The sequence below is a fragment of the Xenopus laevis genome, chromosome 8L (assembly GCF_017654675.1).
Source record: "Xenopus laevis strain J_2021 chromosome 8L, Xenopus_laevis_v10.1, whole genome shotgun sequence".
In the NCBI taxonomy this organism is placed as follows: domain Eukaryota; kingdom Metazoa; phylum Chordata; class Amphibia; order Anura; family Pipidae; genus Xenopus; species Xenopus laevis.
The window spans coordinates 27,553,268-27,580,928 of NC_054385.1; the positions used below are offsets into that span (position 1 = coordinate 27,553,268).

The 27,661-nt window shown below is 39.9% G+C and overlaps 1 protein-coding gene across 5 annotated transcripts in view; it reads left to right on the forward strand.

Moving 5' to 3' along the window:
• Nucleotides 1-12,343, forward strand: part of nhsl2.L (NHS like 2 L homeolog) — a 109,898-nt gene extending 97,555 nt beyond the window's left edge. For all 5 annotated transcript variants that reach the window (XM_041572570.1, XM_041572571.1, XM_041572572.1 and 2 more), the window contains 5 exons: nt 1,704-1,899; nt 5,085-5,264; nt 5,486-7,738; nt 8,886-9,015; nt 11,618-12,343. In XM_041572570.1, coding sequence (XP_041428504.1) covers nt 1,704-1,899; nt 5,085-5,264; nt 5,486-7,738; nt 8,886-9,015; nt 11,618-11,933 — 3,075 coding nt within the window. In that variant the 3' untranslated portion in view covers nt 11,934-12,343. The remainder of the gene's footprint in view (nt 1-1,703; nt 1,900-5,084; nt 5,265-5,485; nt 7,739-8,885; nt 9,016-11,617) is intronic.
• The last annotated feature ends 15,318 nt before the right edge of the window (nt 12,344-27,661 follow it).

Sequence of the window (27,661 nt, forward strand, 5' to 3'; positions counted from 1 at the left end):
AGAAGTGTAGATACCAAATAGGATGCTTGACATGCAGAAAAAGCTTATAATTCATTACAATAGCCAAAGGGGAAAATGAACAGTAGTCATGGAAACCAACGAGCTGCTTATAAATGCACTAGGAGCATTTAAATTAATTTCTACCACTGAGCTTCAGTGCTACAGGCATTGCTCTGGGGATGAGAAGGTTTTACTATTTTATACTGAAGCCAGTACTGCGGACATAACACAAGGCTATGTGCAAGGGCAAACATTTCCTGCACCTGTATCAGACTGTGAAGAACAGTAAACTGAACATGGCCATCCATAGAACAATAAAATGTGGCCATACACATGTATATGGAACATGGTTGTCACCTTAACTGAAACACTGAATATTAAAACCATATAAATACATAAAATCCAAACCTAATCCAGTGGTTTACAAACTGTGAGACTGACCTTCCAAGGGGGTCCTGGAGCAGCGGCTGGGGGATCAGCCTGAAGACCAGTTTTAAGGAGAATGTCTTTTTGGTTTTCTAGACAATCCTGAATGTCCAGCTTGAAGATCAGTAAGGGGAAGGTTTGGGGTAAACTCACATAAGCACTCATTTACGGACGGTAAATGCCCGTTGTTCCCGTAGGAGTTGGATTTGATGTGTCAAATGAAAGCAATTGTGCATGCAGTGCTCAAATTGGTTTCTAACATTTGGCTTAGGATGGCTTAATTTCAACCACTCTGTTAAAATGCGGTTTTGGATTTGATTGTTGTAAATATTTTGCACCTGTTGACGCAACCTGCTATAGGAAACCTGTAGTGATGGGCAAATAAATTCACCAGACACAAATTTGTGGCAAATTTTCCATGTTTCTCCAGAAGCAAATTAATTTGTGAAACTGCAGTGAAAATTCTCCCCCGAAAAATCCGCTGGCTCAAAAAAAATTGGCACACATCAAAACTGACGTGCATCAAGATTGACGCGCGTCAAAATTCGGACGCCCATTGATTTCAATGAGTTTTGCAAATTTTTTGCCGTTTCGCGAATTTCGGATTAAATTTGCGGATTTTTTGGCATAGAGAAACTGCACAGATTCGCCCATCACTAGAAACATGCATCAATCTCCAGGGTGATGGTAGCTCCAGGGTTCCCCTGTGTCAATAGGTACCCTTGTATACGATTCAAAAGAAGAGGTCAGATGGATGCAGAGATACAATTTTAGGGGTCCATTTATTATCCCTCAAATTTATCTGCTCAAGATTTTAAAGGGGAACCCCTTTGATGAATGGTGCAAATAAACACAATACAGTAGAACCCCCATTTTACAGTTTTCAGGGGATCAGAAAAAAATTATGTAAAATCCAGGAAAATGTAAACTCAAGGAGATTCATTATGCATTATATATAGGTGGGATAACAAACTGTGTAAAATTAGGGAAAACTTATTTAGGGGATGTAATTAAAGTTTAATTGTATTTGCTTCCATTTGGATTATTTGGACATAACGGGTTTCCGGATAATGAATCCCATACCTGCACCTGTTAATGGCCACAACTTTGGTTGATCTAGGAAACAGAATTTCAACATCCATATATCTTTTTTTTTGTTCTTGTGTTTCATTACAAACAGGATACACTCTGTTAAACCACATTGCTGATTGCAATTTCCTTTGCATGGACAGAAACATTTTAACACTTAATCTGTTGTCTCTTTTGTGGCCCAACAGCCGACCAACAGAAGAGTTAGTGAAGAAGAAACCTCCACTGCAGGTGTTAGGCCACGAGAAACATGTCTAAGTTTACCCACAACGCCAGACAAGCAAGTGGCCTGGATTAAAGCTTTCCCTTTCCCTATCCCAGAGGAGAGGAGATGGCATCAATCTAACTCCATCCAGGCAAACATTGTACCCATTAATGTGTCAGGTATGTGTCTTGGGTCCTAAAATGTCTCCTTCCCAATGGTGGCCAAACTTTTTTTTTAGAATGGACTAAAAATGCATAAATATATTGTCAGGCCGTATTTGTGGAAATGCCACCTAGGCACCGGGCCTAGGGCGGCAGGATTTTAGGGGGCGGTATGCTGCCCAACCACACCCACATTGGTTCAAAAACACTGAGTATGCGCTGGAGATACAATAATTTTTTAAATTTCCGTGCCATAATCCCCTTTGCTCCAGTCCAGATGATGAAAATTTGCACGAATAAGGGGAGGTGACAGGGGCGACAAACGTCAGTGGGCCTAGGGGCACCCACTACTTAAATCCGGTCCTATATGTTGTAAAAAATGCTATGGAATTATGTTATGTTTACAGATGGAGCAAATGTTTCCCTCGCCAACACCTAGACAGATGACATGCCCCCACCAATAGGAACTATTATGTTTGGGTTTCCCATAATTTGGATCTTTCTTGCCATACCAATAGGATCCTATATAGATTTATGCAGCTTAGTTAGGATCAAGTACAAGGTACAGGTATGGGACCTATTTTCCCGAATGCTCAGGACCTGGGATTTTCCAGATAAGGGATTTTTCCGTAATTTGAATCGCCATACCTTAAGTCTACTTAAAATCAATTTAAACAGTAAATAAACCCAATAGGCTGGTTTTGCCTCTAATAAGGATTACTTAGATATCTCAGTTGGGATCAAGTACAAGGTAGTGTTTTGTTATTATAGAGAAAAAGAAATTCCATTTAAAAAAACGGAATTGTTTGATTAAAATGGAGTCTATGGGAGACTGCCTTCCTGTAATTTGAATCTTTCTGGATAACAGGTTTCCCGTTAATGGATCCTATACCTGTACTGTCTATCAGAGCTGGCCTTCCCGTAACTCAAGGCTTTCTAGATGCAGTACTGTGTTCCATATATCCTATAGCTGTAGCAAATTTTTTCACTTTCTCATACATACAGTTCCAAGGTGTCTCAGAATCAGTTCTTCTCTTGTCCTGCCCTTGTTCTGCCCATGCATATTCTATGAACATAGTCCTTCTCCTTTGGCTCCTCTGCGGTCTGTTGCATTCTTTATCTAGTAAGGCCAGCATTTTCTTGCTTGTCTGGAATGAATTATAGAAAAACCTTGCACCTTTGATACCTTTTTTCCTTTCAGAATTGCCATAAGCCACATACAGCATGGAAAAGGCTGAGAAAAATTAGAAAAAAATCACGGAGAACACAAAACAGACAGAAATCATAAATATTTTAACTACATTGTGTTTTTTTTTTACTAACAATGGGCAAACTGTCCTCTGTGCAGTAACCCTTAGCAACCAATTAGATATTGCATTTCATTGTTCTACCTGCAGCACACTGATGAAAGATATTTTCCAAATGGTTACTTTGGGTTATTACCATGGGGCAATGTACCCCAATGTTCGTAAATCTACTAAAGCAACCCCCCTTTTCTATGTGCTTATGTATTATATGAAAGTGTGTGTTTTTGAAACAAAACATACAAGGCAAGACTTTCAGACCAAACCATTGTGAACAGCAGTACTTATTACTTGTTGTTTGTGGCAATAAACAAGACTGTCCAGTTTTTAGATGGAATAAAGCTAAACTAGATACAGTTGCATTGGACATTGTCCCAATATTGAGGGGTATTACAAATTTGCCAGAAGACTTCACTTCCACTCAGGGTCAGACTAGGTCTGCGGGGCACCGTGAAAAAAACCCAATGAGCCTTGGAGGCTCTCCTCCCACATCGATCATGCCTGCAAGTAGTGACTGAACTCGTGACTGGGGTGGGGGCCCCCACACGGCAGTCCCTGTGGGCCCCGGACACTCCATTCCGAGACTGATTTCACAGTCTGTGCTCCAATTCAGGGTCAGTGTAGACTCTTTCTATATCTGTGATACTGTACATTCCCCTATACCTTACTAGGGAAGTGCCCTGGACAGAACCCTGTTCCTTCCCTTAGGGGAACATGCACTATTTCCTGATAAACAGCCCAGACAAGAAAACAAAACAAAACAGGCTCTTCCTGAGTATGAAACAGAAGTGAGGAACAGCCTATTCTGTTGGATAACTGTGCTCATCATTTTAAAGGGCTACTTTAGGTCAATAAAGTATCACTCTATTACTGCAAATGAAATGTAATTGCCCCAGCACCCCCAGAAAACATAATGAACAACGCTGCTGTTCTTGAGATTATAACTCGTATAACCACCTAAAAATGTCTTGTGAAATCCGAATTCCACATGCATTGGCCTTAAAGCTAGCAAAGCAAATAATTTGAATCACAAAGTTATATATGATTTTATATATATATATATATATATATATATATATATATATATATATATATATATATATATATATATATATATATATATATATAATATACACACATATATATATATATATATATATATATATATATATATATATATATATATATATATATATATATATATATATATATATATATATATATATATATATATATATATATATATATATATATATATAATCCAGGAGCTAACCTGGCATGCATGTCATAAAAACAAGTCATTTGACATCACTATGTATGAATAGACCAAGGCAGCCAGTTGGTTAATGTGGATTATTGTGCTTAATTATTCACTAACTTAGTTTCATCTGATTAGATACTGTATGAAGTTAATACGCCATTCACCACCCACTACCTTTTACTGCAACTCCCTTGCCTTTCTTTTAAAGTAAACATATAATCTAGATTTTTTATCTTATTAGGTAGTTATGTAACGATAAAACGGTTAAAGAGAAACTGACATATTTCAGTTTTTTTAAAGGAACTTGTCAAAATCACTTTAAAAAGCTTCCTGGCACTAATCTAATGTGTTATAGTGAACTTCTTGTCTCCCATAGCCCACGTTACTTACATTTATGAGCCATAGCAGTCAGCTAGTTAGCCAGCAGTGCGTCAGCAATAACGAAAGCTTTGGGTATAGTCAAAAACCCTCTAGGCTGGTGCACTCATATACACAGTTCTCTAGCTTTTGCCCAAACCTATGCCAGAGGCAATAGCTTTGCTATAAACACATTAAACCTTTTTGGTAATATTGTCAAGTAAATATAACATACTATGACTGGGTATATGGAACTGAACCTTATACTTTTCCCACTTCAGGTGAACTCTTTGATAAACATGCAAACTCCCGGCATTCCTTGTTCAATACAGAGACCGCAGTAAATCCGAAGACTACTCTGAGACGCAGACGGACTGTGATTGGATTCTCCCACCATCAGTCACAGGATCACGTAGACAAAACTTCATCGGTAGAAGCAACCCCCAAGCCGAGCACATCAGGTTATTATTATTACTCTCTGTACAAAATGTTTGTGATAAGACAATCACTTTGCTCCCATTTTCATCTATAACGTATGAAATTTAGCAGCATACAGGTATGCCCTTGAATTATGTTGCCTAAATAATGGGAAATAAATGGAGCTTATACATTATATTCTAAATGGACAATTAAAAATTCTGTAGGTTAGTTTGTCTGACAATCAGCTCCTTTTTTGTTATAGGCAATGTCAACGGTGTAACGTCTATTAAACCCCCACCAGATAGAGCCGAGTCCCCACCTTCTAAGCCCGAAGCATTTCATGGGAGACATCCTGGAGGAAGGGCAGCTACTCCCCATCCACAGCAGCTTCCTTTAAGAAAGACGTTCAGTGACCTTGGGCATATTTTGCAGTCTCCAAGCAACATGGACAATGCAGGTGTTATGTACGCTAATCCTCCATGCAATGGAGCAAAAGACTCTTCTACGTCTTCAAACTGGCAGGAAAGCACATTTAACTACATGACACCATCTAGCCCAGTCAAAAGCCAGCACAGTAGTGATACAACAAAATCTTCCACCTTATCAATGGCTTCTCCTGGAATGTCTAAAGGTGGAGGATCATATAAGCACAGGAAAGAGAACATATTAAGAAATAACAGTGGTAATATGTGTTCTAGTGCGACTCTTCGAGCCCATACAGGCAATCACACAAAAACAGAAGAGTTGAAAGGCGTCTTTCACACTGGCCAAACAGGGGCAGTCAACTCGTCAACCTTGCCTACATCATCTACTGAGTGCACCTTCCGCGAGAGGTCACTATCAATGCCTACAGACTCAGGTTCACTATCCTCTGTGGATATTGTATATACAGAGAACAGGAGAGGAAGTGGGGACTATGCCCTAAATTACCCTAGTGCTAGCTCTGAAGAGAGCACCAGTACTGAGAATGTATCTGTTTCAGCAGAGCAAGACAACCAGGAAAGGAGGAGATCTCGAAGCATCTCTTTGAGAAAGCCAAAAAAGAAGCCATCACCTCCTGCTCGCAGTGTTTCATTGATTAAAGATGCAAGTGGCCAGAAATTACAACCAGTAGTCACCATGCCAAAAGACCAAAGGCCTAAAAGTCTCTGTATTGCCTTTGATAGCCAAGGACATAGTTATATTCAAACATCCATGCAGGGTAATGCAACAATGCCAACATCAAAAACCTTGCACAGCTGGAACCTTAGCGACTGCAAATCGAATGACTTGTATAGGTCGCTCTCTGGCTCTAGCACAATGACAGGTACCACAGTCATAAAGACACCAGGAAGTTCAGAGTCATTAAGTTCTCCTTCTAATTCTAGGGCTACTACCCCCTTCCAGGTTTTTACAGAGACAGACTCAAAAATGTCCCCTGGAAGACCTCCTGGTCTAATGTCACCATCAAGTGGTTACTCTAGTCAATCAGAGACCCCAACTGCAGTGCCAACATCATTGATTCTTGGCCACTCTCCTTACCAAAGCAATAAGGTGAGACCACTTGTTCCTGAGAGAAAGTCTTCGTTGCCAGCTGTTCCACCACTTGACAGAAGCCCAAAAGTCCAACAGTCTTTTGATTTACCAATGACTCCATCAACACATACCCATATGGACCTAACTACACTGCGAAGGCCTTCAAAGGGCAAAATAAGGGCCAACAGAAATTCTTCTGAATCAACCTTCGGTACTATACTTAACCAGAAGACTAGTCCAGTGCAACCCATAATGCCTATGGTCACTCAGTCAGACCTGAGATCCATACGTTTACGATCCGTCAGTAAATCAGAGGCAGAAGACAGTTTTGATGGCATAGATCATATTGATGAACTCGCTGATGAAGCATTCCCATTGCCTGAAAAGAAAATAAAGCCTCCAGTAGCAGATAAACCCCCAATGTCCAGAAGACCAATAAACCTTTCTTACAGAAACTCTGCAATTACACCAGAGTCTCCCATTCAATCTCCCAGTACTCCTGGAACACCTGCCAGAGATCAAGTATCGCCACAGGATGCCTACCTGGTGATGGGGACTATTAGATACAGGAAAATAAATGATACAGAAGCTCGTGTAGAGACTCCCCCTTCCTTAGACCCTTCACCCACTTTGGATGGTTGCTTTCCTGCAGCCCATTCAGTAGTAAGAAGTTTCTCACAGAGCAGCATTGAAGAAGAAGAGCTCTACAAAGGCAAACAACTGCCTGAACGAATAACTCTACAAAGCTTGAATTACATGGATTCAAAGAGAGTCAAGGTTCCACCACCTATTCCCAAAAAGCCCAGTGTTTTACATCTTCCAGTTTCCAGTCCACCTCCTCCTAACCAAGTGGCATGCTCACCATCCGAGCAACGCACGTCACCTATCATCACACTGGATGCCGGCACAGGCTCTTTTCCTGACATTATTGAGTTCCAAAAATATCATGGAGTTATCTCTGCTGCTCAGCCAGATGTAATAACTATTGATCCTCTCTCAGGTAAGTAAGAACTCTATTAATTCTGGTGTCAATACATATGCATGAATTTAAATTATTATTTTGCCAGGATAAAAAAGACAAAATTATATATATTTTACAAATTGGGTACTCTTCTGCATTCTATATATTAGTAGCATAAGGTATTATTTTTCTAGATGTTTAAGAGGTACACCTCTTTGCAGTGAATTATTAAAAAAAAAATTTTGGAAACAAAGAAGTAGGCTATACGTTTATTTTAGGATTCATTAGTAACCCACAGCCCTTTAGCACAATCTGTTGCTCTGAAGATGCACCTAGTAGTTCCCCATCTACTCACAGCACATGCTCTGGGCTGCTGTCAGTTACCTGAGTTTATGGACCTACTAACAATATAGATACAATTAAAATGTCATGATAGAATGTTGATTTGTAATTAATTTAGATTCTTATAACATGGCGGCTTAGAAACGAGTGCAATTAGAATTAGAACATCATTTTCTGCAAGATACCCAGAGCATGGGAAATAGACCCACTGCAAAGACATTTTGGATTACTCCTGTCTACAAAATTTAGGGCTGGTACTGCATCCACCTGTCCCAGACAGGTTGAATTGCGGCCTAAAAACATAAATCCTACTGTCAGTGAACAAACAGGTTGGATTTCTACATGAAAATGTGAAAGTATGGATGCCATGCATGTCGGCGAATTGTTAAGTCCTATTGGAAGACAGTGATGTAGTTTTCTCCATCCCCTGTGACACAGGCCTTAATATTGAAGAGGGTTCGCCTTTTAGGATTTTACAGAATGCCGAATTCTAAGCAACTTTTCAAATGGGGGTCACTGACCCCATCTAAAAAGCAAATGCTCTGTAAGGCTACAAATATATTGCTACTTTTTATTACTTTCTATTCAGAGCCTCTCCTATCCATAGCCCAGTCTCTTATTCAAATCAATGCATGGTTGCTAGGATAATTTTGACCCTACCAACCAGAAATTCCAAACTTCAGAGCTGCTTTAGAAAAAGCTATAAAAAAACACAAATAATAAAAACCAATTGCAAATTGTCTTAGAATATTACTCTCTACATCATACTACAATTTCATTTAAAGGTGAACAACCCCTTAAATAACTAAAGTTCTTTCAAATTCTGTTTTGCTCTGTAATACAGGAGGTTTTACAGATGTATCCGACGAGTGCAAAAGTGTATCAAACAAGACAGCAGAATCAATTACAGAGGACGATGATGAAGTTTTCGTCAGTTCACGCACAACCGAAGACTTATTTACTGTCATACACAGGTAAACAGAGACAGAGAAATGTTTGTAGTCAACTTAACTAGAAACATGGTGGGGTTTATTTATTAAGGTGAGGTAAAGTGCAAAACACAATTGTTGTTTTTGTCCCTTGTGCACAGGTAATTTAAAACCACAGTGCAGTATGCAAGTGCAATTTTAAAGAATGTTTGTAGCATTCCCGTCCCTACAATTCACTTGTGCATGAGTAGAAGAGGCATGGCAGATGTGGTTGCACTTAGAGCAGCTATATGCAAGGGCAAGAAGTGTGTTTGGATGCAGGTACCTTTGATGAATGGCATATGTATGTGCAACAATTGTGTCCACTTTCCGCTGTGGTTATAAATTACTTTTCTGATCTCTTAGGCCAAAGTAATATCAATATCAGTGCCGTTGGCTTCAGGGTCGAACTGAAGCCTTGGGGGCCCACTGGGTCTGCAAAATTAAGGGCCCTCCTTGCAGTCCCCAGTAGGGATGTAGCGAACGTCGGAAAAAAAGTTCGCGAACATATTCGCGAACTTGCGCAAAAATGCGAGCGGTTCGCGAACGGTTCGCGAACCCCATAGACTTCAATGGGAAGGCGAACTTTAACATCTAGAAAAGACATTTCTGGCCAGAAAAATGATTTTAAAGTTGTTTAAAGGGTGCAACGACCTGGACAGTGGCATGCCAGAGGGGGATCAAGGGCAAAAATGTATCTGAAAAATCTGCCTGTGTGTGCTTGGAAGAGATAGTGTAGGGGGAGAGCTGTTAGTGATTTCAGGGACAGATGATAGTAAGCTTGCTGGCTAGTAATCTGCTTGATACTGCTCTGTATTGGAGGGACAGAAGTCTGCAGGGATTTGAGGGACATTTTAGCTTAGGTAGCTTTGCTGGCTAGTAATCTACTGTTCTCTTTAAACAACTGCCATACGTTGACCTTGTAGGCATTGTTTGCCCAGTTTTTTTGGACGCAGCCACTGAAGCACAGTTGCCAGAAAAAATATGCCATATAAATGCTGAAAATAGTAATTTTTCGCCATACGTTGACCTTGTAGACATTGTTTGCCCAGTTTTTTTGGACGCAGCCACTGAAGCACAGTTGCCAGAAAAATTATGCCATATAAATGCTGAAAATATAAATTTTTTTGGTTGCAGCCACTGAAGCACAGAGGCCAGAAAAATTATGCCATATAAATGCAGAAAATATGCATTTTTTTGGTCGCAGCCACTGAAGCACAGTTGCCAGAATAATTATGCCATATAAATGCTGAAAATATAAATTTTTTTGGTTGCAGCCACTGAAGCACAGAGGCCAGAAAAATTATGCCATATAAATGCAGAAAATATGCATTTTTTTGGTCGCAGCCACTGAAGCACAGTTGCCAGAAAAAATATGCCATATAAATGCTGAAAATAGTCATTTTTTGCCATATACGTTGAGTCAACGTATGGCAAAAAATTACTATTTTCAGCATTTATATGGCATATTTTTTCTGGCCTCTGTGCTTCAGTGGCTGCGGCCAAAAAAACTGGGCAAACAATGCCTACAAGGTCAACTTATACACTACTACAGCGGTAGTAAAATAAAAAAAAGTAAAATAAAAAAAAAATGAATATTAAAAAAAAAAAATTAAAGTTGGTGCTGCTGAACTACTAGGAGCAGCAGATTAGCACACCAGTCCCACTCCCCAACACTGCTAGACTAATAGCACTGGGCTCTTATAGTAGTAGTAGTAGTAGTAGTAGTAAAACAACAAAAAAATAAATAAAAGCAGTCCTTACAAGGACTACTGTTATTGCAGCAGTCAGCAGATGAGATCAGAAGCAGGACAGCTGCCCACTGCAGCTACATACAGAGCACTGCAGTAGAAGGTAGATTACTAGCCAGCAAAGCTACCTAAGCTTAAATGTCCCTCAAACCCCTGCAGACTTCTGTCCCTCCAATAACAGAGCAGTATCAAAACGATTACTAGCCAGCAAACTTTCAACTGTCCCTGAAATCACTAACAGGCAGCAGCTCTCTCCCTACACTATCTCTTCAGCACACACAGGCAGAGTGAAAAAACGCTGCAGGGCTTCGGTTTTTATAGGGAAGGGGAGTGGTCCAGGGGAGAGCTTCCTGATTGGCTGCCATGTACCTGCTGGTCTGGGGTGAGAGGGCAAAAAAAAGCGCCAACAATGGCGAACCCAAAATGGCGAACGTCGCGCGACGTTCGCGAACTTCCGGCGAGCGCGAACACCCGATGTTCGCGCGAACAAGTTCGCCGGCGAACAGTTCGCGACATCTCTAGTCCCCAGGAGCCTCCTCCCAACCTCTAAACTCCCGGCAAGCGTATGCATGAAAAACTTTGCACCACGTAGGGCTGGTGGGGGCCCATGAGGGCCGGAGCTCACCGGGTTTTTCCCCGATGTCCCATCGGCCCAGTCCGACCGTGATTGGCTTTCATAATGGAGCCAACGCCCATGCTTGAAAAACCTTACAAATTAAAAATTGCCAAAAAAAGGCACAATCAATATTGATCATAGGATCCCTCAACAAGGGCACCATGAGGGATCCCAGTAGTATATATTATAGCATGTGATACTTTCCCAGTGACAATCTTGAAAAATATTATTTCTTTCCTAGGTCAAAAAGGAAGTTATTGGGATGGAAAGATTCTGGAGACTCTTTTGGAAGCAGGCAAAGCTCAGTATCACCGGTAAAGAATTCAGGCAGCTCAACAAGTAGTGACTATTCCACTGGGACATTGAGCAGCTCACGGTCATCCAGCAAAAATGAAGACTTTAAGGCCCTTCTCCAGAGAAAAGGCAGCAAAAGCAACATTGGCTCTCGCCCTTCAGCTGCCGAGCTTCTCAAGACCACCAATCCGTTGGCACGGAGGGTAATGAATGAGTTTGCTCCAGAGATCGAGAAAAGTGGCAGCACTAAAACGTTACCATGAAATGTACAAAACAAGCCATCCTTGGGCAAAATGAAATCGATAACGTATGGACTATACAGAATGAACACTTATGAAACCACAATTCCTGCGCATCCTCTAATGGGGGGACAATGTTCTACTGAGTAACTTCATGCGAAAATGTTCTTGAGTGAAATTGCAGAACTATACTTTTCTCTTTTGGCAGATACCTGATTAAAAAAAAGGCTTTTTAATTAGCAGGTAGTGCTGAATCTCCCTTCCTAAGATGACATTAGCTGAATGGACCTTCCATGAGGTCATCTTGTGCCAAGCTTATGGACTGATATACAATACTGTAAGTGTATGTATTAATATTGTGGCATCCATCACCATCTCTTTACTGGAATGTACAGGGACATCTGCATGAAATCCAAAACATTTCTATAACGATATCAAGCTTTTTTTGCATTATTCTCCAATATATCTTATATGCTGACTGAACTTAGATGGTCCAGTTTGTTGGAGAAAAACAATGAAGTGGAAGCACTTACACATACATACAATAATTTTTGTATGACTTGGCACTAAAATGTTAGCCAGTAATAATCTGCTATTTTAGGAAATTAGGACACAGGGCTGGCCACCCATTTCCCATCTCATTGTGTAAGAGGAAATGATATCCCATAAGGACAAGCAAATATATAAATTGAGTAGACCCGTGTAATAATAATCGTAGTAATAAAATTTTTTATTTTATTAAACTTTCCCCTTAAATAGACATGAAAGTAGTCAAGCACAGCCCATAGCATAGCATAGTGCAGGACTGGCCCTCCTAGGGCCCACCAGAGAACCTGACCTTGGGGGCCTACAATTAGATGCAGAAATAACAAAGAGCTTGTGGAAATTGTTCTTGGATGGGACCCACTGGGACACACAAACCAACCCTGCTATGCATTTGGACATTGCTGGGTTTATTTAACCAAGACATTGTCCCATTCTTCACATATACAGATAGCAATATCACCATCTAGAGGTCAGAGCTGAGGAAAGCAACATAGAAGCGTCCATTGAAATCCAAATACAGGGAAGGAAGAATTATTTATGGCAACAATAACAGATGCTGCAATGCTGTCCCTTTGGAGGAAATCAAATAGAAGATGGGCCCTAGTTATAAAAAGGGGATATTTTACCTTTAACTGTTTTTTCCTAATTACGGTAATGAGAATGGGATGAATAGGACATTGAATTTGTTGCTGTGAGTTGACAATCAAGGGATGGTGCTAATGAAAAAAAGCACTTTTGCTTATTGGGTGTGAATGTGAGATACTTCATGTCTTAAAAAGATGAATACAATTCAGGGGGCGTTACATTTTTGATAATGAGAGACTTGTTTCTTACCAGTAATTCCTGGCATCAAGACTGTTTTCCTTCTTTCCAAATTCAGTTTATTTATTTTTTCTTTTAATATGGATGTTTGATTAAAAAGGGTAGTGCTCATTCAGGTGTAACCCCTTAACACACGTCACTGCCATTGGTACACTTGGGTGCTAGATAAAGGGGGGATTGTTCAGTTTGGTCCCCAGGAGGGACTAATATCACGCACATGTTGCTGCCATGAGTACTCCGCTCTGCTGTATTATCTGGCGCAGACTCTTCCTGTCTTACTTTGGGGCAATGCTTTGTAGTAATGTGAGTGCCCAGGTCTGTAGGTTTAAGTAAATAAATGAACCATGATGCATATACAATTTCCAGTCAGTTACTAGCCCGTAAAATTGTCATTATTCTGCAAAAAAATGCATGTTTCAGGTTGGGTAAAAGAGAAGATTATTTCTAAGAATGACCAGAGATTAAGCTCTAAACTCTTTGGCTGAAGGCCATTATGCTTTATATTGTTTTGCTACAACTGGAGGTCAGTACCAGCATACAATGCACACAGACAAAGACAAGAAATCCTCTGCACTCACGCATATCAATATACAGTATACTGTATATATATATATATATAGAACGTTTTGTGCCTAAAGCTACTAACAAATGGTTTGTCTTTAAAGGGACTGTTCACTTTAAATTAACTTTTAGTATGATGTAGAGTTATATTCTGAGACAATTTGCAATTGGTTTTAATTTTTTATTATTTGTGGCTTATGCGTTATCTAGGTTTTTATGCAGCAGCTCTCCAATTTTCAATTTCAGCAATCTGGTTGCTAGGGTCCAAAAATAACCTAGCAAGCATGCATTGCATTGAATAAGAGACTGGAATATGAATAGGAAAGATGAGTAATATAAAGTATCAATAACTATAAATTTGTAGCCTCAGAAAGCATTTGTTTATAGATGAGGTCAGTGACCACCATTTGAAAGCTGGAAAGAGTCAGAAGAAGAAAAAGGCAAATAAAAAAAAAATGAAGGCTAATTGAAAAGTTACTTAGAATTAGCCATTTTATATACCTAAAGTTAACTTAAAGCAAAACTACCCCTTTAAGATAAGTTTTAGTATGTTATAAAATATCTGTCTTTAAGGCTACGCATTTATTGTTATTGCTAATTTTTATTACTCATCTCTTACTATCGCATATTCGTGCCCTCGCCTATTCATATGGCAGTCATTAATTCAAATCAACGAATGGTTGCTGGGGTCATTTGGACCATAGCAACCAGACTGCTGAAATTGCAAACTGGAGAGCAGCTGAATAAAATGCTAAATAATAATAATAATGATAATAATAATATCACTCTCTACAGCATACTAAAAGTTTAAAGGTGGACTTCTTTAAACAAAAACAGGGATTGTTTGTCCCTATATTGCAATATAATCAAGCTGACCAACTACATCAAAAGGCATCCCCAGTCTGGATAATCCTGACTCATTAACAATTCTAGTATTTCTTTAGGCACACAATGCACCCAAGTTTTGTGGTTCCCCATTTTCTAGATCCAGCTCAGAAGAGGTTACTGGAGGAAACACTGGGTTTCATGAAGTAACGCTGAGTATCATGTGCAATTCTTCTCTTGCACTTGAAAAAAACAGCTAAGCACTTATAACTACGTTGTAATCATAGGAAATCTATTTACTAACATTAGTATTCAGGTAAACATTAGAATTCAGGTGAAGATTGCATTTTTATTTTGCAAATTTTTTTTTTCCCCTTAAAAATGTGATTGAGTAAAGCAGTTTTATACTTGCCAACCAAAGCTGTTGACATAAACCATTATAAACGATGGCCAGGGCATTTCTGGGATTGCTGCCTCTTAAAGCAACCCACCAAAGCTTACCACCAGCACGTCGACTGTGGTGAGGGAAGGCGGTGGTGAATTTGTAGACAGGCCAGTTGTGCTCTCTGCACTAAAACAGACAATTTTCTAGATATTTGGCCTTTAAAAATACCAGGATCAGTTTTTTGATGCTTCTGGTAAAGTGCTGCCTGAAGCCAGGGGAGATCCTGGCCCCTCCGCCGCCTGAGGCAGCAGCAGTTGCTGCTGCCCCCCCCTCCCCTGGAAATTCGCTCTTAATGTACCAGGAGCAGCATTTTTGCTGCCCCTGGTACCTAGTGGGGCGCTGCCGCCTGAGGCGACAGCCTCAACTTGCCTCATTGGCAAAGCACCCCTGCCTGAAGCAGGGTTCTCACCTTGCCCATGGCTAACAGTGTAGCAAGTCACCCTACCAACATGTTGCTTTTTTGCACCCAGATAATGTTTTCCCAAATGTTAGTAAATAGGCACCTTAGTAGGAATGAGTACTTACTGCCTTGTTATTGATCTTAGGGGCATGAAAGTGTTTGCGGTTAAACAGGCACTATACCCCTTTGTGCATTGAATAGGGCTTGAGCTGAACATATTTTTCGTCTAGTGTTTTATTCACTAACATCTAAGGTTTTTATTGTTACTTAGGGTGGTGGCTGCAGGCGACAAATCTCATGAAAATGCCTCTCCATTGCCTATTATTGAAATTGATGGTGGTATGCCCAACATCGCTAAATCTCCCGAAGTGTCCTCTAGAGGCAACTTTGGGCTATTTTGTGATAACGCCAGCTATATTGGTGATTGCCAATGAAGAGGCAATTTCGGGAGATTAAATCATGGGCAACAAATCTTCCCGTGTGCCACTACCCTTAAACTTAGGGCAATCAGGGAAACTGAAGCTACTCCATGTTTGGGTCTTGTGAGGCAGGTGGATTATAAGTATACACAGGGCTGTATTTACCATACATGCTCTTGAGTGCCTGTGCCTAGGGAGGCAGTTTTAGGGGGAAGGCCTCGGGTGCCAATATGGTAAATAAAAATTTTTACAAAACAATTCTCCCCAACTAAGGAGGGGGGTTACTTGGTATAACCCATGCACAGACAGAAGTGACATAATGTCACCTCCATACTGTGCAAGTGCCAGTGGGGTTAGGTCCAGTTCCTAGACTGGCACCAAACCGAAATACAGCACTCCTCCTTTACCCCACTGATGTCACTGTTTTGTTAGCAGGAGTCTATTGTGCAGGGGGTTATCTGTGCACTGGAAATGGAATTATCTACCTTGCAAGGACCAAACATAGCGTCAGTTTCCCTGTTAAGTGCAAAAATATTTTTTGTGCATTAAATCATAGGCAAAAAGTACGTCGGCAAAAGCCCTATTCATTGCACTCATGTTGAACCAGGTGATATACTGTCCCTTTAAGTTTCTATAAAGCTGCAGCTCCAGCATTTCGGCCAAACAGCCTTGAACTTTTTTCATTGCACTTTGATAACATTTACTGATGTCACAGTATTATTATACTAGTAAAACTTTATTCTCTTTAGGAACCTCAGCATTCATTTCATTAGTATTCATATTTGGCATATTTTTGTTCACATATATACTCATATATCTTATATATTATTTTGGCATATCTGCAACAATGCAACAAGTGCTAATGTATAAACATACTCGCACATGTTGTCATGTTGCCATACCATTATATTTATATTAGCTGCAAAACCTCTGTGCCCACTCAGTTTAGTGAAATTCATATTGGAGGCATTTGCTTCTGAATTAAGCTACTGCACTAGATCTCACCAAATACCCATTTTAGATTCAGAACTATGTCCAGGGGTGGAAGTACAGGGCTCTATTATAAGCTACAGCCACTGGTAGGGGGTGGGAGGTGGGAAGCCTCTCAACGACAGACCCTCATTAATACAGGGCTTCTGAATACTGGAAGTATAGTATTTTTTGGGGCAAATGCAGATGGAAAAGTGGCAAAGTGGAAAAAGAATAGTGTATTGTGTCTGTTATTGGACACACAGGCTGATCTCAGGCCTTCAGCAGAGTATTTTGGCCCAGTTTAACAATGTCCATGTACATCATATGGGGCAGGGGTACCTTCCTTTCACTATTATGAGGATAGCTGACATGCCATGAAATGTCCTGTGCCATATCTCTAATATATAAAGGGGAAAAAAACTGTTCTGTTTGGGCTGTTCTGGATTTAGGGATCTACTTTTGCTTTGTAAAACATTGGAGAAAAAACATCACTGGTGATGTTGCCCATAGCCAAATATCAACAATTAGATTTCCACCTACAAGTTAGAAAACAAAAGCGAGGATCTGCTATGGGTAGCATCCCCGGTGATGTTTGTCTCCAATGTTAACATAGTAAGTTAGGTTAAAAAAAGACACACGTCCATCAATTTCAACCTTTTAACTCTATTTTAATCTGCCTAACTGCTAGTTGATCCAGAGGAAGGCAGAAAACCCCATTTGAAGCCTCTCCAATTTGCCTCAGAGGGGAAAAAATTCCTTCCTAACTCCAAAATAAAATTAAAAAATATGCTGTGATTTTAATTCTTGCCCTTTTATTCAGCCCCAAACGGCATTATTCCACATGTAAACATGGAGCTAAGTTAATGCATTGAAACAAAGGGAAAAAGAATGAAAAGCACTAAAAGAGTTTATTAACCCCCTCCCCAATGTAAAAATGACCACTGTACTCTTAAATGTGGATTAATGTTGTATCATCCTGTTATCTTCAATCCACACAGGTGCAGTCATGTATTTTATAAATAAATATATATATACAATATAAATACATATATATATTTCTGGATGTTGTACTTTGTAATTAATGGAAATGCTGATCTCTGATTCAAGTGTCGCCGTCGGAGCCGTGTGCTATGATGATGAACTGAGTTTGCCTTTACTTTGCCTTTACTTTCTGATTCTTCATTTCTGAGGTCAGCCCTGCCATTTCATAGGTTATTCTGCTTTTTTCATTTGTGTGGATCAATTGTCAACAATGATTATGAACTGAATTTGTGTACAATTTCCAAAGTATTGATACATACTGCTTTTTATTTTGCATCCAGGTAATAAAATGTATCAGTTTATTAAATAGAAAGGTGTCCATTTTTTTTCTTTGTCCTAGAATTGTCTGAATGATAGCATGGCTGTTATAGGGTATAACTCAAATATTTTGCATAATGAAAGAACATATTTTAAGCAACTTTCCAGTATTTGTAATATTTCCAATATTACAAATAATATATATTATTTGTAAATGTAATTGCTATTGAGAGCAGTGTGTATCTGTCAGTTGCTATTTTCTGCACAGCTGGAAGCTCCAGAATGAAAAGTAAATATCTCACCAAGTTAATCATGTGGTCCAGGTGCACCAGATCCCCAGCTTCAGGGAGCAGCAATCCGAAATAAACCGCAAAAAGAAAGGGCTACACTGCACTCCACAGGAATCCACAGGGCCAAAAGTATGTTAATCATAGTTAAAAGTATAAATGCATCTCCATAGGGCCGGCCCTGCGCATTTTGTACCTGCAAGGTACAGGTATAGGATCCCTTATCCAGAAAACCCGATATCCAGAAAGCTCCGAATTATGGAATGGCTGTCTCCCATAAACTCCATTTTATTCAAATAATCCAAATTTTTAAAAATGATTTCCTTTTTCTGTGTAATAATAAAACAGTAGCTTGTACTTGATCCCAACTAAGATATAATTAATCCTTATTGGAAGCAAAGCCAGCCTATTGGATTTATTTAATGTTTAAATTAATTTCTAGTAGACAATGCATGAAGACCCAAATTACGGAAAGATCCGTTATCCAGAAAACCCCAGGTCCCGAGCATTCAGGATATCAGGTCCCATACCTGTACTTAATCATGGTTAACCTGTTTAAAAAAGAATTTTAGAAGTGTACAGGGCATTGTGGGAAATGTCTTGGCAGGAAGAGTGCAAATGGCTGCTACATTGGGTCAGTGGTATATTTAGTCAAGAGTAGCAGGACAGAGAATAGCAAAGAACAGACAGATACTGCTTTTTATTAGACTCTCAATTAAAGTTACATTTAAATCACTGAACAATTATAATTCAGGTATAGTGGAAAATTACTTAAAATGAAAATTGCTTTTATTATGCAACATGTTAGGGGTCACTCAGTACATATTCCCGGGGTCTGGGTGCACTTGCCACATTATTGCTCCCTAATGTGTGCGTCTGGGTGACTCCCAGGTTAGGGGATGGAAAAGAAAAGGGAGCATGGGGACCTGTGGCATTTTTAGTCAGGAAGGCAGGGTACACAGAATTGGTAGGTTTGGCCTGTTTTTTGCACTTTGCATGTTGCCTGTATAGTTATAAATAAGCCCTGTTCTATTTAGGTTTACAGCCCATGTCTTTACTTCACTAAGTTTCAATAGGGCTTAATTTGGCCTTATGCTTACAGATATTTGTCATTAGATACATGGTCTAGTCAGCAGTTCATTGGCCCATGTATACAGCCGCCAGGTGGGCCTGCCTGACCAGCATCAGGCTGAAAACAGGGCTCATGGCTATCAGGCAGGTTTAAAAAAACAGTCAAGGAAGGGCCACATCAGCTTGTTAATGCAATACTCATTCGGCAAGGCTCCATATGTGCACGGATGACTCAAACTAGGTTGCGGTTCACTCTTTTGGTGATATTGCTGTGTATAACCATCTTAAAGCCAATGGCTGGCTCATACCGTGGGGCTACAGAGACCTGTCAAAGAAGGTGCTGGTGCAACTCTTACCTTTCCAATGAACATCTGCCTTGTCAGATATTAGTTGGCAAGACACTCACAAGGCGCCATGGGTTGATAAGCTGAGGGGCTGCATCAGTAACTTTTATTGGTGTGTGTATGGCCTGCTTAACTGGTAACTTGGCTTGACACTAAGAACCGATTGCATTAATTGTATACTGTCTTCCTCGCAATCTGTGACAAGAGTTTATGAAGAGAAACTGATCAATGTCAACTGAAGGAATGGAACTGTATGAATCCCTATATACACCCTTTAGTAGCCCCTACTATATCTCAGACTTGCATCCTGCAGCCTTGCTACTAAAGGCCTGTTCCTTCTGAACATGGCCCATGTGACCCCATAATTTGCCCAGGGTACGTCTTGCAAATAAAATTATAATACTGTATATTCTGATTATCAATCATTTACTGATTCAAGAGAAGAGATTCAAGACTGCCTGTAGGCAAAATGCTAAATAATACAGCATTCACAAATACTAATATATGCATGTAGGTCAATGAATGATGGATGGTAAAGGGCCAGGCATATCAGCTCCCAGTACTGTAGGGCTCAGGGTTAGAATCCACGGCCCTATACATTAATACAAAGCAATTAAGCAAAGCAAGTTTTGTAAGGGGCAATTATCTGTCACATAACCCACACACTGCCTCCACCAAGGGATTATTATAGGGTTAAAAGAATGACACAAGATAAGTACTACACTGTTTTAGGATTGCAGGTAGAATTATTCATGGTAAAGTCTCTTTAATGTTCACTGTAAATTGCTCTACATGGATACACTGCCAATATTCAGATAAGCATTTCATTAGTACATTACTTGGTACATGCTACCCCTTTCCTTCAACTGTGAGTGGGAGGCAAAGGGAACATTCTGATAGAGCTGTCATGGTAATTACAGTGAGAATTATTCCTCCCACACTCATGCATATTAGACCATAGGAAAAGAAGGCTGTAAATGTTCTATTTATTGGAAACTTTTTTGGTTAAAGCACAGATTTTTGCGAACTAACGTTCAAGCGATCCTTATGTAAATTAAAGCTGGTTCTTTGCCAAATGGCTAGAAATAATTATTGCTTGGAAAATGTTTGTGAAGATTCTCATTCATCCAGGTTATGGTGTATCTATAGAAATAAGTCAAATCAACTGGACTTGCTGTGTGTTTTTCCTTGAAGATGTTTCACCAGTCATTCAACTGGATTTCTCAATTCAGAATAATTTGTAAATCTTCCTTCGAGAATAGATATCCTCTGGAATGTTGCTCCAATCAGCATAATCGGTTTATCATAATCCACAATGATGTCAAGATTGGAACTTTAATGTGTTATTAAACCTTCCAGGGAGAGGCAGCACCGATTCTGGGGCTGCTGCCACCTGAGGCAGCAGCCCAGATGCCGCCCCCCTCCTCTCCCGCTCCGCGCTTAGAAATTAGCGTCGGAGCGGGTTTCAGGGGGCAGTATTGCTAGTGCATTGAGCGCAATAGCGCTCTTTGCACTAGCGGAGCCGAATTTCCGGGTTAAAACCCAGAAGTTCGGCTCTTAAAGTTACAAGAGGCGGCTTTTTGCCGCCCCTTGTAACTGGCCGCTCGCTGCCGCCTGAGGCAAGGGTTTCACCTTGCCTCATGGCAGAAGCGGCCCTGGGGAGAGGTGCCAAAACAGCATTGTATGTGGAAGACAATAGATGTCGGTGTCACACCCCCCTGCCTCTATTGAAATTTGGTTTTTCAGTTTTTACATAAATGGCTTCTTTAATACCTCTTCTGTAAGACTCTCCCGGTCTAGAATTTGAATTTGCCAGTCTTCAAACGTATGTCCGTAATAACACCACTACTGGTGAAGGTGGAAAACAGGACAGGAAAAAGAACTTGGTCCTCCCATATTTAGCTGGGGTGTCGTAAAAACTTTTGAATTTTTTATTTAAAAAAAAAATATATTTTTAATAAACAACACATCCCTTTCTGCTTTAAACCCAGCAACACACTGAGGCAGCAACTAGTTCACCCAAAAGACCCAACCCCAAAGCACAAGAAGAGTAACATTGTGTATGCAGTGCAGTGAGGAGTGCTCTGATTTGTATGTGGGAGAATCCAAACAACAGTTACACCAGCATATGGCACAGCACAGAAAAGCCACCTCCTCTGGTCAGAACTCAGCTGTGTACCTATATCTAAAGGGAAAATGACACACGTTTGAAGACTACCAAGTCCAAATTCTAGACCGGGAGAGCGACTGTACAAAAGAGGCAGTTGGGGCGGTGGGGTGCGACATCTATTGTCTGCCACATACAATGCTGTTTTGGCACCTCTCCCTGTGTCAGTAGTGCCCGATGGCACTCCCATCTCTGTTAGATGGCGGCGCCATTGTGCCACGTGGGTAGCAACGCAGGCATCTCGCCGACGGCGCGATGATGTCATCCTTCCAGCTCGAAGATTTGAAATAAAAGACGCTGAGGTCATGGGTTCAATGCCTGATAATAGGATTTCCTGTGTGGTTCCTGGGTGCTGCTAAATTTGCTGCTTATTGATTCCAAAACCTTTTGACCCTGCCTGAACTTGGATTTTGCTACTCTTCTACCTGCCTACTGAATCCTTGTCTGAATTTGACTATTCTTTCGCCAGACCCCTTTTGGACACTGTTGAACTTTTACCCTAAGCTTCATCCTTGGTCCAGACTTCTCCCGCTGGGAGCCGATAGGCCCACGGACACTCTGGAAGGTTTAATAACACACCAAAACTCAAATTTAGCTAATACAATCAACACCTAACCTAATGACATCATTGTGGATTATGAGAAACAGATTATGCTGATTGGAGCAACATTCCAGAGGATATATATTCTCGAAGGAAGATTTACAAGTTATTCTGAATTGAGAAAGCCAGTTGGATGACTGGTGAAACGTCTTCAAGGAAAAAACACAGCAAGTCCAGTTGATTTGACTTATTTCCATAGATATAGTGCTTGGAAACTGCTTTCCAATACCTGGAATAAATGGATGTTGTTTTAGTCTCTAAGAACTTTTTCTGCTCTCGGATTCAACCCCCCTTCCTGAGGGACTCCTACTCTTTTATATAAAAGAGGTATGTCCAGTAGTTCAGCTCTGCCAAGCCCCTATGAGTAAGAACTAAACTTACCAATTAAAAAGCCATTTTAATAGGTCTCTTGCTAGATCTGATATACAGCTGGGGGAGGCCTATTGAAAGGTTCCGTACACAGTCCAATAAACTGATGATTTGGCCCGCTTTCAGCTTAACTGTCCAAGATAAGAACTGGCACCAAGAAGATGGACAGATTGTTGAGAGGGAGGTAGTGAATAGTAACTTGATTATTTAGTCAACAGAACAACATTTTTAATAAATTATATTTATACATTTTCTATATCCATGACATATGACAACAAAAAATACAGTAAAATATGGTTTCCTTATAGCAGATCTCTTCTTTAAGGGATATTATTGACTAATGGACTCATTTACGTCAACTATAGTTGTGGTCGCACAAATATGGATGCAGTTGGTGCATGAACTGACTCCATTTATTAAAGGTACTTGCATCCAAGATACTTCTTGCTCTTCCATAAATTTGCATTGAGGTAGGCAAAAAAAAAACCAAAACAAGTGCAGTAGCACTAAAATGGATGCAAGTCATCCATCCTCATTTATTAAAAGCCTCATTCAAACAAGCTCAGGCCTGGACTGGCAATCTGTGGTTTCTGGCAAACACCAGAGGGGCTGCTTTAAGATGCCATAGACAGTCACTATTTATTCTCAGTTCAGACATAGAGAATAGATAGACAGACAGATAGATGATGATATATATATATATAGATAGATGATAGATAGATAATAGATAGGGATGCACCGAATCCAGGATTCGGTTCGGGATTCGGCCTTTTTCAGCAGGATTTGGATTCGGCCGAAACCTTCTGTCCGACTGAACCAAATCCGAATCCTAATTTGCATATGCAAATTAGGGGCGGAGAGGGAAATCGCGTGACTTTTTGTCACAAAACAAGGAAGTAACATTTTTTCCCCTTCCCAGCCCTAATTTGCATAGGCAAATTAGGATTCAGATTCGTGGGGTTCGGCCAAATCTAAAATAGTGGATTCGGTGCATCCCTAATAATAGATACATAGATCTATAGATGACTGGTAGATCAATATATGACAGACAGATAGATAGTAGACAGATAGACAGATATAAATACATAGTTCCTTGTATTTAAATATAGTTGCACAGGAGTGCACAGATCTATACATTGGGGAGACAAAACAACTGCTCTCCAAGCGAATGGCTCAGCATAGGAGAGCGAACTCTACAGGGCAAAACTCAGCTATCTTTCTACACTTAAAAGACAAGGGACACTCCTTTGAAGATAGCAAGGTCCAAATCTTAGATAAAAAAGACCACTGGTTTGAACGAGGCGTGAAAGAGGCGATTCATGTCAAGGTGGAGAAACCATCCCTGAACAGAGGCGGGGCCTTCGACACCACCTGTCTGCTACATACAATGCTGTTCTAACATCCTTTGAATTCCAGGATGGTTGGAAAAAAACAGGTGTACCTCCTAAAAGATTCTCCTGTAGGCTGCCAGTGAACATAGGGACTGTCAAATGGCCAATCACAGCCATTATTTGGCATCCCCAGGAATTTTTTTCATGCTTGTGTTGCTCCCCAACTCTTTTTACATTTGAATGCGGCTCACGGGTGAAAAAGGTTGGGGACCCCTGCACTAAACCCTCCTAAAATGGCTCCTGTCACCCCAATGATGTTGTGAGACATACCACACTCAGGGGAAACTTGCAGGAAGACTTCAGGGGTATAGAGGCATCAGGATGGAAAGCAAGTAACTGGATGACCCAATGGATCACCTGGATAAAAAGATGGTGGAGTTAAAGGGGTTGTTCACCTTTAAATATGAAGAGGAGAGGGCCTGAATAGAAAGATGAGTAATAAAAGGTAGATAACAATACATTTGAAGCCTAACAGAGCATTTTTTTAGATGGAGTCAGTGACCACCCATTTGTAAACTGCAAAGAGAAAGAAGGAGGCAAATATTTCAATAAATATAAAAAATAAATAATTACGACTAATTGAAAAGTTGCAAATAATTGGCCATTTTACACACACTAAAAGTTAAAAGTGAACCACCCGTTAAAGTGAGTTCTCATATTGAACCTAGGCATAGGAAGGCTGAAAAAAAGAACTTGAAGTCTTAAAGATCACAGCAAGCGGAACAACCTAAAAATAAAAGGTGTTTCATAAAAGATTCCTGCATGGACCTTCTGACATATGTGATCAATTTACTGCAAACTGTTTTGCCAGATGCCCCACGAGAATACCTACTGAGTGACAGGGCACATAGACCTCCTTATCCCAAAGCAGCTTCACAAAATGCTCCTACAGAGACAATAAATGAGGCTGCACTTTTACCAAATCACAGAACAACTCATACCAGCCTTCTGTGCAAAACACAAGCTAGTTACTGAATGCGCTGTGATAGAAGCATTTCCGGACCTCTCGGTGGAGTGCAAAGGTGCAAAAGGTTTTCCCAGGTCACCTCTACTCTTAAAAAACACAATATTATGTTTCACTTACTATACCCAGACAGGTTTAAAATGACAAAGGACAATACACAGATGGCAAACACAGTAATTTTAACATAGGCTTCAACTTTCAACGTTTACCACACCCCAGCAGCCACTGGAACCAGAATTCAACAAGGCTGGCAGCAAATGACAAATATCACCAAGAGACGACATGGATATCACAGACAATCCCTGATAGTCTACAGAAAGTAAATAAAGGTGTTGTTGGAAGTCAATTCAGTAGGGTTATTATTATTATTGGTTCATCTCATACCCCTTTGGAATACTTTTTGGTTCTGCCATTTTTTGCTTTCCCCTTTTCTGCTCTCTGCTGCACCATATATTTTTTTTATAGTACAAGAGTAAATTGAAAGTTTAAGAGGAGACAAAGGTCCTGAAAAAACACACTGCTTTACTGCCAATGAATGGTATTTTCCCAGTGAGTATATGTTTATATGGGTTGGAGTAACAAGTCTTCCTAGAGAAACCCATCTGACATATACTGTTTAACCTGTGGATACCCTGAAAAGCTTTAAATGGCCAGACATTGTATTACAATCACTTTGTGGGAGCAACTACTTTTCCAAAATAAAAGTAAATGAGAGACAGAAAGAAGAGAATTTGCCATATAGAACCAACTTATTATTAAGCGACTCTGTTAAAGGCGTAGTTTGCCTGTAAATGAACTTTTAGTATGATGTCACATTCTGAGAAAATTTACAACTACATTTTATATGGTTTTTGAATAATTAAGCTTTTTTTCAGTATTTTTCTGGTTGCTTAAAGACTAATTTACTCTAGCAAGCAGGCATTACTAATTTACCCTAGTAAGCAGGCATTCGTTTGCATGGAATACTATAAGATAAATAGGAGAGGCCAGAGGGCCTGAATAGTAAGATAAGTAATAAAAAGTAACACTATCATTACAATTGTAGACTCACAAGGCAATCGTACTTAGGCCAGTGTTGCCCATGTGACAGCTCGAAAGCTGAAGAAGAGAGCAACTGACTATAAAACATAAAAAATGAAGACCAACTGAAATGTTGCTTAGAACATGACATTCTATAGCATACCAAGGGGCAAATTTACTTAAGGTCAAATATCGAGGGTTAATTAACCTTCGATATTCGACTGTCGAAGTTAAATCCTTTGATTTCGAATATCGAAGTCGAAGTATTTAGCGATATGCGTTCAATCGAACGAAAAATCGATTCAAAGGTTTTTTTCCTCTATTCCTTCACTCGAGCTAAGTAAATGGGCCCCCAAATGTTAACTAAAGTTAGTTGTTTTTCGGCAGAGTAGCTTGACCCTAATATCACTATGGGTAGGAATGTAGAGTATATTACTCTGTATATTATTTCCTAGATAAAGTTATTCATTACTACCTTTTATCTACCTTCATTAAAGGGGTTGTTCACATTTAAATGAGCTTTCAGTACGACGTAGAGAGTGATATTCTGAGACAATTTGCAGTTGTTTTTTATCTGTGATTTTTGAGTTATTTAGCTTTTTATTCAGCAGCTCTCCGTTTGCAATGTCAGCAATTTGGTTGCTAGGGTCCAAATTACCCCAGCAACCATGCATTGTGATTTGCATAAGAAGATGGAATATAAACGAGGGGCCCTGAATAAAAAGGAGTAATAAAAAGTAGCAATAATTAAACATTTTTAGCCTTTCAGAACATTTGTGTTTTAGATGGAGCCAACGACCCCCCATTTGAAAGCAGTAGAGAGTCAGAAGAAAAGGGCAATTAATTAGAAACTTATAGAAAATAAATGATTACCAATTGAAAAGTTGCTTAGAATTAACCATTCTATTAACTGAAAGGTGAACCACCCTTTAATATAGTCTACATACAAGTAAGTACTACTTTTTATCTACCCTTATTAATACAGCCTACATACATTCCTACCAGATCTTTTCTACCACCACTGACATTATTTCCTGCTACAACTGGTTAATAAAGAGAGAACTAAATAAATCACGGGTATATATTTATTAGATTTATTTATTTAGATATGGAACGGCGGCATAATCCATTTTTCACCAAATACGAAACTTCAAATAGAAATGCGGGATGTCTTCCTGTTTGCGACCCAGTTATGCGTTCCGGCATTATAAGATGCGCCCATCAATTCAGGCCGGAAGTGTAAGTCCAA